This window comes from Pristis pectinata, chromosome 19, assembly GCF_009764475.1.
Source record: "Pristis pectinata isolate sPriPec2 chromosome 19, sPriPec2.1.pri, whole genome shotgun sequence".
In the NCBI taxonomy this organism is placed as follows: Eukaryota; Metazoa; Chordata; class Chondrichthyes; order Rhinopristiformes; family Pristidae; genus Pristis; species Pristis pectinata.
Genome location: NC_067423.1, coordinates 4,269,079 through 4,285,207, shown reverse-complemented (window position 1 = coordinate 4,285,207; position 16,129 = coordinate 4,269,079). Strand labels below are relative to the sequence as shown.

Sequence of the window (16,129 nt, the reverse complement as noted above, 5' to 3'; positions counted from 1 at the left end):
GCTACTGTGCTCCAGACTCCAGAAGCAGTTCACCTGGTTGATTCCTTGGTTAAAGCTGTTATCTATTCAGGAAAGGTTGAGCCTATACTCATTGGAATTAAAAGAATGAGAAGTGATTGAAATGGCTGATAAGGACATGCTCTGAGAATGTTTCATGGAAGAATCTAGAACTAAAGGGCATAGTTTCGGAATAGAGGCTTCCCCTCTTCAGACATGATTTTTTTCTTTCATGAACCCTTTGAGTTCTCTACTCCTCAGAACTGTGGAACGATTGAATTTATTCAAGGCCATGATAGGTTTTTCGACTATAGGGTAGTTTGTGGGTGATTGGGAGCAGGAAGAGTTGAAGCCACCATTTTATTAAAAATAAAAGCACAAGGGGCCGAATGGCCTATTCTTGTGTTTTTAAGACTTGGGTGAATAAACACCTTGTTTTTGAGAATGCTTCTATTTCTCCAACTGTTTTAATAGTTGTTACCTGAAAAGGTTTATTCACTCCACTCTAGATATGAATGGTTCACCTTTTTCAAGGGAAAAGATTTACTTCAAGCTACTTGCACAGAGCTGAGTGAACAAGCTGAGTGAACAAGATATTCTGAATGATTTGTGGAACCTTGATTATCCACAAAATCTGCAAGATAGGCTTTAGTTTTGCATGAACCACGGAATGTCTCAGAATCTTGAACCCCATTTTAAAAATAAAAATTGAATTGCCCATTCAGTGGCTGATGGAGTTCAGAATCTCTGCATTTTCCGTTGGAGTAAGTGTAAGAAATGGAAATAGGAGTAGGCCAAATGAACCCTTGAGCCTGTTCTGACGTTCAGTGAGATCCTCTCAGACAAGTCCTTTCTAATCCCTATATCATCTGAATACTTTCTGTCCAAAATCTATTGATCTCAACCTTTACTCAACAATTGAATATCCACAGTTCTTTGGGAAAGAGTTCCAAAGATCCACGACCTTGAGGATGTCTCTCGAGTCCAAAATGTCATCTTGCTATCCTGGTTCCAGACGTAACAGCTAGAAATCTATGTGTAAAGCTCTCTTAGAATCTTGCATGGTTCAGTAAGCTTGCATTCTTTCAACTGCAATGAATGCAGACCCATCCTACATAATCTCCCCTCTTGGGTCAATCCCATTCTGCCAGGCATGGGAAGGAAATATCCATACCTGGATATGGAGACTCAAAGCTGCATGTGCGGTATTTCAGGTGTGGTCTAACCTAAGCCCTGCACAATTGTAGTAAGGCTTTTTTTTTGCATATACCAAACAGTGCAATAAATACCAAGTATCCTTTGGCCTTCCTAATTACTTGTAGCTGGATGGGGACTTCGTCTGACTAATGTACAAACATATCTAGTGCTTGGAGCCAGTGTTTCAATTCCCGGAACTCACCTGGAGTTTGAGTGCCAACGATTTTCTTCTGAAATTTTTTTTAAAATGCAGCGTGTGATTGTTCTTAACAATAAAGCAGAATAAATAAATAAGTTTGTAATTTATTGCAAGGGGAAGTACAAGATTTAAAAAGTCCTGATGGGATTTTACGGAGTTTGTTGAGACACGATTGTGTGTATGGTCTCCATATATCTACGAATGCCTTACAGGCAGTACAGTACAGATTCACCTGGTTGATTCCTGGGATGTGGGTTGACCTATGAAGAAAAGTTGGGTAAAATTAACCCATACTTGCTGGTGTTTGGAAGAAAGAGAAGTTGGGCAGGGTATGACTTTATTCCTTGGAACACAGGAGATTGAGTGGAGTGGTACTGTTGATCCTTTGCTTAAATTTGAAGATATTTGGAGTCCATTTATTCAATATTTTCATATGATATAGATCCCTTTTCAATAACTTTTCAATTTAGAGGAACGGAGTTGACGACATAATATTGCTCTGTTTTTACTGAGAAATTTCAGTCCAGTTTTTTCTTGTCTTTTTTTTGAAATTTTCTTTTTAGTTTGGTTTGTTATATTATTTACAATTTTTTATTAATTTGGGATTTTTTTCTTTTATATACACAATAAATCTTTTTCTTTCCTTTCTTTTATATTATATTCATCTACTAAGAGATTGTGAGATCTAAAGTTTTTTTTTATATTTTATTCTTTATGATTATCTATGCCATGATTGTTCTCTTGATCTCTTTGTATTACATGTACAATCATTGATGTTATATAATAATCTGTATTAATTTGGAAACTAATAAAAAGATTGAAAAGATAGGAGATTGAGGGGTGACCTTACAGAGGTGTATAAAATCATGAGGAGCATAGATAGGGTGAATGCACACAGTCTTTTTCCTAGGGAAAGGAAACTAAAAAAACCTAGATGATGAGAGGGGAAAGATATAAAAGGGACCTGAGGGGCAACTTCTTCACACAGAGAGTGGTGCGCATGTGGAACGAGCTGCCGGGGAAGTGGTTGAGGCAGGTACATTAACAACATTTAAAAGACATTTGGATAAGTACATGGATAGGGATTTAGAGGGATATGGGCAAAACACTAGCGAATGGGACCAGCTTGGTGGGCACCATGGACGAGATGGGCCAAAGGGCCTGTTTCCATACTGTATTACTCTACCTCATTCCAGAGTCTGAGATGGATAAGCTGGGTAAAGGCTGAGCACTGTGATCAACAGCCACGAGACAGCGCACCCTGACGCCTTCCCGATCATCGCGGGGGACTTCAACCAGGCCAGCTGGAAGAAGTCTCTGACGAACTACCACCAACTGCAGGAAATATTCAGCACCTCAGCTAATGTACGTGGAGCAAGAAAAAATGTTGATATTTCAGGTCTGATATGTCAGGATAAGTAAAGCTCTATTTCACACCGTATAAACAGATTGTTGAAAAGCCAAACGCTGCACTCACTAAGAATCTGAAGTAAAAACAGCACCAGAAATACTCAACACACACAAAATTGCTGGAAGAACTCAGCAGATTAGGCAGCCTCTAGAAATACTCAGCAGTTTAAATCAGCCTCTCTGGAGAAAGTTAATGTTTCAGGTGAAGACCTTTCATCAGAATTGGAAAAATAAGCACAAGCGGGTCTCAGGTGTAGAGAAAGGCAAGGGTGGAGAGAACAAGATGTCTGCGATAAAGTGAACCATGGTTGTCAAGGTTTAAATGCTTCAGTATCTGTCCAATTAACAGACAAGGGCACTCATGATTTAGGAACAGCTTCTTCCCCTCCACCATCAGATTTCTGAACAATCCGTGAACGCTATGAACAATACCTCATGGGTTTTTTTTGCACTATTTATTTATTTTGTAATTTATAGTAAATGTTATGTCTTTGCACTGTAATGCTGCTGCAAAACAACAAATTTCACGTTATATAAGTCAGTGATAAACCTGATTCTGAAGGGCAGTTAACAAAAAGATTGCACTGGAGCTATGAAATGCACAGAAGTGGTTGGAAATTTTATAAAGAGTGATTGAAATGGCCAGCAGTTTAGAGAGCATCTGTGGTGAGAGAAAGTTTAAGGTATGTTAGAGGCATTTGACATCGTATCAGAACAGTGAATATTTTGTTATATTCTGCTTTAATGCCTGCTTATTGGTGTTGGTTTATTATTGTCACGTACTGAGGTACAGTAAAATAAAACTTGTCTTGCATACCCTTCGTACAGATCAATTCATTACACAGTGCAGTTACATTGGGTTAGTACAGAGTGCATTGATGTAGTACAGGTAAAAACAATAACAGTAGAGAGTAAAGTGTCACTGCTACAGAGAAAGTGCAGTGCAATAAGGTGCAAGGTCACAACAAGGTAGATCATGAGGTCAGAGTCTATGTCATCGTATAAGGGAACCGTTCAATAGTCTTATCACAGTGGGGTAGAAGCTGTCCTTGAGCCTGGTGGGACGTGCCCTCAGGCTCCTGTATATTCTACCCAATGGAAGAAGAGAGAATGTCCCGGGTGGGTGGGGTCTTGGATTATGCTGGCTGCTACACCAAGACAGCAAGAAGTAAAGACTTCTTGGACTCTAAGGAGGGGAGGCTGGTGTCCGTGATGCGCTGGGCTGTGTCCACAACTCTCTGCAGCTTCTTGCGGTCCTGGGCAGAGCAGTTGCCGTACCAAGCCGTGATGCATCCAGATAGGATGGTTTCTGTGGTGCATTGATAAAAGTTGGTGAGAGTCAACACAGTTCGGTCTGAAGGTTAACCAGATAAAGCTGCAGTATGAAGAAGTTCGGCACCTTTCCCCTTTGTACAGTCAGTGCTGCAGTTGTTGTTGTTGTTGTTGTTGCAGCCCGGGACCGGGTTTGACGGCTGCGGCTGACAGCTGCCAGGCCCCCCGCTCGGCTGCCCCGCCGTTTGCCAGCCAGCATCTTCAAGCAGCAGGAACGCATTCAAAACCTCCCGATTGTCATTACTTTCCACCCCAGCCACCACCCCCCCCCCCAGCCGCTTCCCTCTCCCGGCGTGGTGATCGAGCTTGTTTTTTGCGAATCGGATCGGCCGGCCCTTTTCCGATCAGGCGAGCTGCGAAGGCGGAGGGGGTGACGTCAGCGGGTCCTGGCGGGTTTGGCGGCAGATTGGAGCCGGAGACGGAGGGAGAGTCGGTGAGGGGGCGACGCGCGGGGGGGGGGGGGTAGCGGGGGGTGAGGGAGGGTGAGGGGTGGGGGAGGGAGGGGGGGGTAGCGGGGGGTGAGGGAGGGTGAGGGGTGGGGGAGGGAGGGGGGGGGTAGCGGGGGGTGAGGGAGGGGGGTGGAGGGAGGGTGAGGGGTGGGGGAGGGAGGGAGGGTGAGGGGTGGGGGAGGGAGGGAGGGTAGCGGGGGTGTGAGGGAGGGGGGTAGCGGGGGGTGAGGGAGGGAGGGAGGTAGCGGGGGGGTGAGGGAGGGAGGTAGCGGGGGGTGAGGGAGGGAGGGAGGGAGGTAGCGGGGGGTGAGGGAGGGAGGGAGTAGCGGGGGGTGAGGGAGGGGGGTAGCGGGGGGTGAGGGAGGGAGGGAGGGAGGTAGCGGGGGGTGAGGGAGGGGGTAGCGGGGGGTGAGGGAGGGGGGGGGTAGCGGGGGGTGAGGGGGGGGGGTGGAGGGAGGGTGAGGGGGGGGGGAGGGAGGGAGGGTGAGGGGTGGGGGAGGGAGGGAGGGTAGCGGGGGGTGAGGGAGGGGGGTAGCGGGGGGGTGAGGGAGGGAGGGAGGTAGCGGGGGGTGAGGGAGGGAGGTAGCGGGGGGTGAGGGAGGGAGGGAGGGGGGTAGCGGGGGGTGAGGGAGGGAGGGAGGTAGCGGGGGGTGAGGGAGGGGGGTAGCGGGGGGTGAGGGAGGGAGGGAGGAGGGTAGCGGGGGGTGAGGGAGGGGGTAGCGGGGGGTGAGGGAGGGGGGGGGGTAGCGGGGGTGAGGGAGGGGGGTAGCGGGGGGTGAGGGAGGGAGGGGGGTAGCGGGGGGGTGAGGGAGGGAGGGAGGGGGGTAGCGGGGGGTGAGGGAGGGAGGGGGTAGCGGGGGGTGAGGGAGGGGGGTAGCGGGGGGTGAGGGAGGGAGGGAGGGGGGTAGCGGGGGGTGAGGGAGGGAGGGGGGTAGCGGGGGTGAGGGAGGGAGGGGGGTAGCGGGGGGTGAGGGAGGGAGGGAGGGGGGTAGCGGGGGGGTGAGGGAGGGAGGGGGGTAGCGGGGGGTGAGGGAGGGAGGGGGGTGGAGGGAGGGGGGGTAGCGGGGGTGAGGGGTGGGGGGTAGCGGGGGGGTGAGGGGTGGGGGGGTAACGGGGGTGAGGGAGGGAGGGGGGTGGGGGGGTAGCAGGGGGTGAGGGGTGGAGGGAGGGAGGGGGGTGAGGGGTGGAGGGAGGGAGGGGTGGAGGTGAGGGGTGGGTGGGGTGAGGGGTCGGTGAAGCACGGGGGGGTGTGGGGGCATTATGAGGGGGTTGTGTGGGGGATGTGGGGGTGGGTGATGAGGGGTAACAGTGTCTGGTTGGTAATGTGGGGTATGGGGTAATGGGTGGTATAGCACAGTGTCTGGTGGGTAATATGTGTGGGGATATCACGGTGTGTGGGGGGTAATGGTATGTGGGGTGTAACGGTGTGGGGGTAATGGTATGTGGGGTGTAATACAGTGTGGGGGTAACATGGTGTGTGGGGGGTAATGGTATGTGGGGTTGTAACACAGTGTGGGAGTAACATGGTGTATGTGGGGTGTAACACGGTGTGGGGGTAACACGGTGTGTGGGGGTAATGGTATGTGGGGTGTAACACGGTGTGGGAGTAACGGTGTGTGGGGGGGTAATAGTATGTGGGGTGTAACACGGTGTGGGAGTAACGGTGTGTGGGGGGTAATGGTATGTGGGGTGTAACACGGTGGGGGTAACATGGTGTGTGGGGGGTAATGTGGGGGGTAATGGTATGTGGGGTGTAACACTGGGGGTAACTGTGGTGGGTAATGTGGGGTGTAACAGTGTGGGGATAACACGGTGTGTGTGGGGTAATGGTATGTGGGGTGTAACACGGTGGGGATAACATGGTGTGTGGTGGGTAATGTGGGGGGTAACGGTGTTTGGTGGGTAATGTGGTACAGTAAGCGTTGTAGTGTAGTGGGTAATATAGTTTGTGTAATATAGTGTGTGGTGTATAACAGTGTCTAGGGTGGGGTGTAACACAGTATAGTGGATGTGATGTGTGTAGTGTAATGTAACAGTCCAATGAGTGGTGGTATGTAACATGGTATAGTGAGTGTGGGGGTGTGCAGGTGTAACAGGGTGTGAGGGTGTAACATGGTACAGTGAGTGTGTGGGGGTGTAACACGGTACAGTGAGTGTGGTGGTGTTACACAGTGGAGTATAACAGGGTAGTGTGGTATGTAACATGGTGAAAAGTTGCCCCTCAGGTCCCCTTTAAATCTTTCCCCTCTCACCTTAAACCTGTGCCCTCTAGTTCTAGACTCCCCTACCATGGAAGAAAGACTATCTATCCTGTCTATGCTCCTCACAATTTTATAAACCTCTATAAGGTCACCCTCAGCCTCCTGCACTCCAGTGAGAATAAACCCAACCTATCCAATCTCTCCTTATAACCATTGCCCTCCATTCCAGGCAACATCCTGATGAACATCTTCTGCACTCTTTCTATTTTTTACTGCATCCTTCCTGTAGTGTGGTGATCAGATGCAATCTAACTAATGTTTCGCACATCTGCAACACAGTGTCCCAACTCTTAGACTCAATGCCTCAGCCTCTAAAGGCAAGCATAACAAATGCCGTCTTCACTTCCCTATCCTCCTTTGTCACTATTTTCAGGGAACCATGAACTTGCATCTCAAGGTCTCTCTCTATATCAACATTCATAAAGTCTCTGCCATGATCCCAGCAGTAGTGAAAATCAAAAAGCAACCTACAAAGTGCTGGAAATCTGAAATAAAAATAAAAGCAGACATGCTGGAAATACTAAGCAGGTCAGGCAGCATCTGTGGAGAGAGAGAAACAGTCAATTGGTATTGGTTTATTATTGTCACTTGTACTGAGGTACAGTGAAAAGCTTGTCTTACAAACCGATCGTACAGGTCAATTCATTACACAGTGCAGTTACATTGAATTAGTACAGAGTGCATTGAGGTAGTACAGGTAAAAATAATAACAGTACAGAGTAAAGTGTCACTGCTACAGAGAAAGTGCAGTGCAATAAGGTGCAAGGTCACAACAAGGTAGATCGTGAGGTCATAGTCCATCTCGTTGTATAGGGAGCTGTTCAATAGTCTTATCACAGTGGGGTAGAAGCTGTCCTTAAGTCTGGTGGTACATGTCAAGTCAGGAATGCTTCATTAGCAAAATTGCAGGGTAGTGATGACCAGAGTGTATTGAGAAGGGGCAAAGCATAAAGCATAAGAGTGCACCGGAACAAAGAACATGATAAAATAAAAATAAAGACAAAATTGCAAAAAGAAGTAGGCAAGCTGTTACATATCAGCTTAGGTCAGCATAAGGATTCTTCTGTGTCAGTAAGAACACAAGAAAATAACAACTAACCTTTGTTTCCTGTGCACGTATGTGGATGTGGTAAATAAGTTTGGTAAACAACTGTGGGCACATAGCCGTGTGTAGACATGAAGTAGTAACAGAACTATGGACTGGGCATTTAAATATTCCTGGGTACACAGTTCTCAGGATGGGTAGTGAAAGAAAAAAAAGGAGGAAGGAAGCAGTATTGGTTAAATAGAGTTTTCAGAGTGCAGGAGAAAGAGAATGTCGCAGGCTGGTCAAATGCAATCTGTGTGATTAGATCTAAGAAACAGAAGAGGGAACATGATGCTGATGGGTGTATTCTACATGTCGCCACTGAATGGAGAGAGAGAGAGAGAGGAGCAGATATGCAGGGTTATTGTGGAGAAGTGCAAAAACTATAGGCTAATCTAAGGGATTTTAATAATTCCATGAAAACTGGGAAAGTAATAATAAGGGCAGTGAGGGTGAAGAGTTTTTAAGATGTGTCCAGGATAATTTTCAGGAACAGTATGTCTCTGGTCATCAAGGAAGGGGGCATCGCTGGATCTGGTTCTGGGGATTGAAGTGGGTCAAGTTTTGGTGGAGGATAGTGATCATAACATCATAATCAGGGCCCCGGTGACTGAAGGGAGTGCAGGAACTGGGGCCCCAGATATGGGAATAGAGAGTGGAAATGAGCACCTGATGAGCCAGCTGCTGAACCATTGCGATTTCCGAATAGATGGATAGCAGATTATCAAACTTTCACTGTCATGGGAATCAAGGTGCCCTGATAAAACTGAAATGTGGGCATCAAAGAGAAAACACAACAGTGGTTGGAGTCATATTTCCCACAAAGGAAGATGGTTCTTTTGGAGGTTAGTCATCCCAGCCCCATGACCTCACTGTATGAGTTCCTCAGGGCAGTGTCCTTGGTCCAACCGTCTGCTTCATCAATGAGGTCAGGAGTGAGGATCTTCACTGATTGCTCAGTGTTCAATTCCATTCACAATTGCTTAGTAAATTAGTAGCAAGACCAATGCAGTGGTCAGGCATGGGCAGATTTGGTAAGTAACATGCTGAAGAAGTGCCAGGTAATGACCACCTCCGAGAAGTGAGCTTCTAATCACCTACTCTTGACATTCAATGACATTGCCATTGCCAGTCTCTCTCAATATCTTGAAGGTTGCCGTTAACCTGCAACTCAACTGGGGTAGCCAAATAAGTAGCAAGGGGAGCAGGTCAGTGGCTGGGTATCCTGCGGTGAGTGATTCACCTCCTGATAAAGATTTACTAGATGCAATTTTTAATTTGAACCCTTTTCATGATGGCTCAATATCTAATATTTATGACAGGTTATTAGGAATGAGTAAGGTTCCATTAGATAAAAATGCCTGGGAACAAGACTTGCGGATTTTGATTTCTGAGAAAACTTGGAATGAAATTTTTAAATTGGTTAATACTTCGTCATTATACGCCCATCACTCTCTCCTTCAATTTAAAGTCATCCATAGAGCTCATTTGTCTAAAGACAAACTATCCTGTTTTTATTCAGATATATCTCCTTACTGTGACAAATGCAATAACGGAGAGGCTTCTTTAATTCACATGTTTTGGACGTGTCAGAGTCTTAAAAAATATTGGACAGAGGTGTTTCAAACTTTTTCTGTGCTTTTTAAAATAAATGATTAAACTTAATCCTTTGACTGCATTATTTGGGATTGTCGGAGAAAAAGATATAACTTTAATTCACCTCCTGACATCCCAAAGCCATTTACAATGCCCAAGTCAGGTGTGTGATGGAATATTCTCCACTTGTCCGGATAAGTGCAGCACCAATAACTTTTTAAAAATAAAAGTTTGGCACCATCTAGGACAAAGTAACCCACTGACCACCCTCCCTCATGAATGCACAATGGCTGCCGTGAATGCCATCTACAGAAGGCACTGCAGTTATTCACCTAGGCTGCTCCAACAGTACCTTCAAAACCTGCAACCTGTCCCGAAAATGAATTTAACAAGGGACAAAGGTAAAGAGATGCAAACTTTAATATACGAAGATGTTTTTAGGGATATAAGATGTTGACCCTTGCCTCAGTCATTTACCTAACTTAAGTTAGATAAATGACCACACAAATCCTAATTAATTCAAACTCTCAACTTTATTGTATGAACTTTATTGTATCAATGCAAGTATCCACATAAATTATGCTGACTCCGGGTCAATGACTTCGGTTCCTGAAAGTTACTGTTTGTTCTGTATCAATGCTCACCCAGAGCCCTCGCTCCAATTTCTCCAACTTGTAACATCAAGATAGGGGATCTCCTGTTGCCAAACAATTGATTCATCTTCACCCTGTCCCAGGCATGGGGTTGGTTTCCAGAGTTCTCACTCGTTATACATCTGAAATCCTTCATTATTGTTTTCTTATCAGTTCTAAACCATTATACTTTGATTCTGTTGGTTCTGATTTATCAGGCTAGCCTGTGTCCATTTTTCATTGGCTCTGGCCCAAGACTACAGGTAGCATTACCTCATTGCTCTTCTCTCACATAAGGAAATGCTTCTGATGTGATTCCTATGCTTTTCCCTTAATCAGGCCATTTCATACCAGTTACAGTCAGTTCAAGTCAGACACTGGGCTCAGGTTATTTCAATTCACGGACATAAACTATTCTTCTTACAAGCCTCTGTTGACCCTTCTACCTTATCAAAGAGCATCCCCCAATAACAAATTATTTGGAAATGATCTCTGATATAGCAGATTATCAGTAGGGCCTTGTTATGTCCAGTTTCGATTACTTTAATCCAGCAAGAGTTAGTTCAGAAAACCAGTTCATAAAATGGTCACAAGAACAGTCTCACAAAACGGTAGCTTCCACTTTTTTGCCACATGGTGATAACAAAGATATTTGCTTTGTCTATTTGTCCACTGTTCTTGATTTGTTCCAGCTAGCTGTTTTGCAGATTTTTAATTTCTTCAGGCCAACAAAGAGAAGGGGAAAGGTACAGAAAATATAATACAATGTATAATATACAGAGAGATTATTGAGGGTATAAGAGATAAAATACAAGATACAACTGTTCAGAGATATTGGGAATATAAAGGGAGAGAAAAATAAATGTGGAAAGCAGTGGAGATAGGGTAAAGTACTGTAGGTCCTCCCCAGGCTACAAACACCCAACTTGTGGACAGCCCTTGCATACAAGCAAACGTTGAATTTGCCAGCTGCTGCGGGCTGCAGGCATCTTCTGCCGTGTGGGAACTCAAATTTGTGGCAATCTCGGAATGGTTGAGTCAAACGCCCTGGTTTAACTACACGTTGCTCTTGGTTATCCTATGTTTTTATTTAAATATATTACTGGACAGCTACGTTTCCAACTTGCGAACTGTTCAGGTTACGAGCAGTTCTCAGGAACAGAGCCCTGTCGTAACTTTGGGGGGAAGGAGGGGGAGGACCTGGACACAAATTGTAATAAAATGCATATAAGATGTTGAGTGGGGAAATATTGGAAGAGAGAAAGGTAAAAATGAATATTGAGATCAAATATGCACAGTGTGAGTAAAATGGGAGAGAGAGACAAAAATACACATCTAACATACTGAGATCATAGGAGAGAAAGAAAGACAAAAGATACACATTAAAACATAATACTGCGAAAGGGAGAGAAAAAATGGGGAGATATATAGAGAAAGAAAATATATAATCAGAGATGCACTGTGAAATTTCAGATCCTAGTTTATGTTATGTGTACCGCACGCACAGTTGGCAGAGAGTAAATTCTGTTATATATGGGTTTATCTGCATTATAAATAAAACAAAACTGCTGTTCTAAATTAAGTAGATACTTGGAGATTGTAAGTGTAGAATAGTTTGGTTATTCAACATGATTTGTTTTCAATGTTAGTGTTACGGTCTTATTTTTCAGTGCGTGACATTTTCTGAAGCCTCATTAATCATATTGTTTCACGATGGAAGGTAGGAGAATTTCACTTGCGTTGTAAAAAATATTGTGGTTCTTTAATTCTTAAATTGAATTTCTAAATCTTTACTGAAAACTATCACGCTTTAAGCAGGATTATTTTGAAAGTATGACTGTGCATTCTGATTAATGTTTTCATTGATGACAGATAACGATGATCTAGATTTATTAGCGTCCCTTTTGGAAGAAAATGAGGAGGAAGACACTGTAGCCGATGCAGGATGTTCACAGGACGAACAGAGTGCGAAGAGATCACTTGAGGAGGCTGATGAGTGGGATGAACTGTTTGACAAGGAGGAAGAGGATGATGTCCAGGCTACGGAACTCAGTGCTCTTTTTGGGGATGTGGACGATTTAGAAGAAGAAGAGGAGGGGGAGGAGAGGAGGAATACGGATGCAACAGAAATAGATGAACATACATCTCCCATTCCTGATCAGAAGAAATCGGAAAAATCAAGGCTAGAATTAGAAGGTATTTTCTTGTTTAATGGTCTGTACTGTTTCGTTCTATGGTTTATCAGAAAGGTGACACAACTGGATTATCCATACTGATGAAAATGGGTATTTACTAGGGCAGCTGGGATGGTCAGGAGCTGCTGGTCTTTTCGTATCCTGATTGGTGCTCAAAAATCCTAGCTGTCATTTGCAGCACCTGATGAAGAATAATTTTTTTATTCCAGGTAAAGCACCTGGACAAGATTAAGAGATACTGGATTTAAAACAAAATGCTTGAAATACTCAGAGTAAAGGAGTTAACATTTCAATATAAAGACCTTTTGTCAGAACTGCAAAAGAGATAAACTAAATTGGACAGAGGGTATAGAAGGGATGAATAGGACAAATGGAATGGGTGAGGCCAGAATTGCCTTGATGAGAAAGTGTTGATGAAGCTATTTCATTGATAGGTTAATGAGTTTAGTTGGAGAAAGAGAACACAAACAAAGGAACATGTAAAAACTGTGAAATGCAGAGTTGTAGGAAATACCCAGCTGGTCAGGCTGTGCTGGTGAAGAGATAAACTGACCTTAACTGACTGTTAAGGTGGATGACCTACAGCAGAACTGACCGGTTCTGACACACACAGAGAAAGCAAGTTACCTGAAGTTGTCGAATTCAGTATTGTGTCTGGAAGTTAGAAGTATTGATCCCAGATGGAAGATAAGATGCTGTTCCTCAAGCTAGTGCTGGGCCTCGATGTAACAGTACCGGAGGCCACAAAACACGTCAGATCGGAAATGAGACTAAGAATTAAAGAAGCAGGCAACTGCAAGCTCGGGTTCGCCCCTGACAAATGAATGCAGGTGCTTTCAAGAAAGTTCAGGCACATGAGAAAAGGCCAGGTAAATGTTGTTGAGTGGAAGATCAGCCATGATCCTGTAGGATAACGGAGCCGGTTTGAGGGACTGAATGGTGTACTCCTTCTTAATTCCGCATATTTTGGCATGACATGTAACTTGTGCATTGCTAATCAATAAATTGTTTTCTTTCATTGTGCATTGGATAATCTAGAAAAGAAACCAATGATCTGCAATCTTCTGTGTAAGTAGCAACAAGAAGGATCTGGAAAAGACTCAGCTGACAAGACATAAGAACAGGAAATGCTATGAATTCTCTGAATTCTCAATTCAGAGAGTCATATATTGAATTGGTTTATTATTGTCACATGTACACGTACATAATGAAAAACTTGCTTTGCATGCCATTCATACAGATCACAACAGTGCATTGAGGGAGTACAAGGTAAAACAATAACAAAATGCAGAATGAAGTGTTACAGAGAAAGTGCAGTGCAGGCAGACAATAAGGTGCAAGGTCATAACGAGGTAGATTGTGAGGTCAAGAGTGCATTCTTATCGTACAAGGGGACCATTCAATAGTCTTATAACAGCAGGATAGAAGCTGTCCTTGAGCCTGGTGGTACGCGCTTTCAGGCTTTTGTATCAGAAATGAGCACAGAAATGGGCCCTTTGGCACTCTGTCCATGCTGACTATCAAGCATCCATAGAGATTGCGTACGTTTCAGGGCATCTTATCACCTGGAGAGACGAGGAGAGGAGGCAAATAGGAACACCACCATTTGCAAGTTCCTCTGCACCATCCAGGATTTGGAAATGTATCATCGTCCCTGTATGATCACTGGGTCAAAATTCAGAACTTCCTAACCAATAGCACTGTGGGAGGACCTTCACCACATGGACCAAAGCAGTTCGGAAGGAAGCTCATCACCAGTACTGTCACAAATGAGCAATAAACGTTGACTGCGGGTACAATGAAACATCATGGTTGGGGATTTGGGAGTGGTCTGCAATTGTTGAAGGATAATTTATCCCAACATCACTGAAGTTGATTATATGGTCATGATATTGCTGATTTTGGAAGCTAGTCATGGGCAAATTGTTTTCTGTGTTATACGCATTTATCTTTAAAATTATTTTTGGTTGTGAAGTAGCTGCGGTGCCCAGAGGATTTAAAAGCTTTTTAGATGCCTTATTTGTTTCTTTGAGGTGGAACAGACGAGCCCACAAGTTTTTGCAGACCAGAACCTATTTTAAACTTGTGTGAAGACACAAGAGACTGCAGATGCTGGAAGTCTGGAGCAACACACAAAATGCTCGAGGAACTCAGCGAATCAGGAAATATGGAGGGAAGTGGAGAGTTGACGTTTCGGGTCACGACCCAAAACTTTGACTGCCCATTTCCCTCCATAGATGCTGCCTGATCCACTGAATTCCTCCAGCATTTTGTATGTTGCTTAAATTTATGTGGTTTGAGATTTAATCCTTCCTTCAGTATCCTTGTATTTTTTTCCACAGAGGAACTTGAACGGATGAAGGAGCAGATGGAAAAATTACAGCGGCAGTTGACAAAGGTTGCAGATGGACCAAATTCTATTGCCAGTTCTGGAAAAGACTCGCCTGACAACAAGCTGAAGGCACTGGGTATGGATTAATTTCCTGGTGAGAGCAGAGGAAATCATCCTGATTTATCGAGTGGTTCACAGAAAGGGAGTTTCATGCATGAAATGGGGCTGTATTAGTCTAAACTCTAGACATCTGATGCACTGTTATTCCAGAAGTTGGCATGCTTTGTTTATTTTCTCATCACTTGCTCTTTTCTGTACTTTTTTTAGGTGATGTTTGAAATTTGATTTTTATTTTTCATTGGCAAGAAACTGATATTGCTGATGCAAGTATTTATTATCCATCTGTTACGGCCCTTAGTAAGCTGAACAACACGTGGGCTTCGGCATTGTGTGGCAGTTTGTTACAACAGTGTGATCTGTCTAAGCATTTCAGAGAGGGATTGAGAGTCATATGTGGAATAGGCTGGATAGTGAAGTGAAATTTCCTTCCATAAGGACCCAGGTTCGATTCTGGCCATTGTCTGTAAGGAGTTTGTACATTCTGCCCATGTCTGCGTGGGTTTCTTCCGGGTGCTCCGGTTTCCTCCCACATTCCAACGACGTACGGGTTAGGAAGTTGTGGTCATGCTATGTTGGCGCCGGAAGTGTGGCGACATTTGCGGGCTGCCCTCAGAACACTCTACGCAAAAGATGCATTTCATTGTGTGTTTCAATGTACATGTGACTAATAAAGATATCTTATAAGTGCGAGGTGTTGCATTTTGGAAAGTCAAATCCAGATAGGGCTTTCACAGTGAACGGCAGGGCCCTGGGGAGTGTTGTAGCACAGAGCGACCTTGGAGTACCAGTATATGGTTCCCTGAAAGTGGAGTCACAGATAGACACAGTGATGAAGGCTTTTGGCATGCTGGCCTTCATCAGTCAGGGCATAAGTTGAAAGTATAAAAGTTGGGAGGTCATGGTGTGGTTGTACAAGATGCTAGTGAGGCCACACTTAGTTATTGTGTTCAGTTTTGGTCACCCTGCTATAGGAAAGATGTTATTAAACTGGAAAGAGCACAGAAAAGATTTACAAGGATGCTGCCAGGACTTGAGGGACTGAGTTATAGGGAGAGGTTGGACAGGCTAGGTCTTTAGGGTGTAGGAGAATGAGAGATGATCTTATAGAGGTGTATAAAATCATAAATAGGGTGAATGTCCTTCATAAATAGGATGAATCCACTCTATTTTCCCTAGGGCTGGGGAATCAAGAACTAGAGGGCATAGGTTTATGGTGAGAGGGGAGAGATTTAATTGCAACTTGAAAGGCAACTTTTTGACACACAGTGTAGTATATATGTGGAGTGAGCTGCCAGAGGAAGTGGTTGAGGCAGGTACAATAA

At 44.6% G+C, this 16,129-nt stretch overlaps 1 protein-coding gene across 4 annotated transcripts in view; it reads left to right on the top strand.

The window, feature by feature from the left end:
• The first annotated feature begins 4,516 nt into the window (after positions 1–4,516).
• mcm10 (minichromosome maintenance 10 replication initiation factor) overlaps positions 4,517–16,129 on the top strand; it is a 69,865-nt gene continuing 58,252 nt past the window's right edge. The window contains exons 1-4 of one of the 4 annotated variants that reach the window (XM_052033505.1): positions 4,517–4,568; positions 11,831–11,880; positions 12,033–12,356; positions 14,698–14,823. In XM_052033505.1, coding sequence (XP_051889465.1) covers positions 11,874–11,880; positions 12,033–12,356; positions 14,698–14,823 — 457 coding nt within the window. In that variant the 5' untranslated portion in view covers positions 4,517–4,568; positions 11,831–11,873. Of the gene's footprint in view, positions 4,569–10,769; positions 10,907–11,830; positions 11,881–12,025; positions 12,357–14,697; positions 14,824–16,129 lie in introns of those variants that run through there. The other 3 variants (XM_052033507.1, XM_052033506.1, XM_052033508.1) reach the window with 3 other exon arrangements.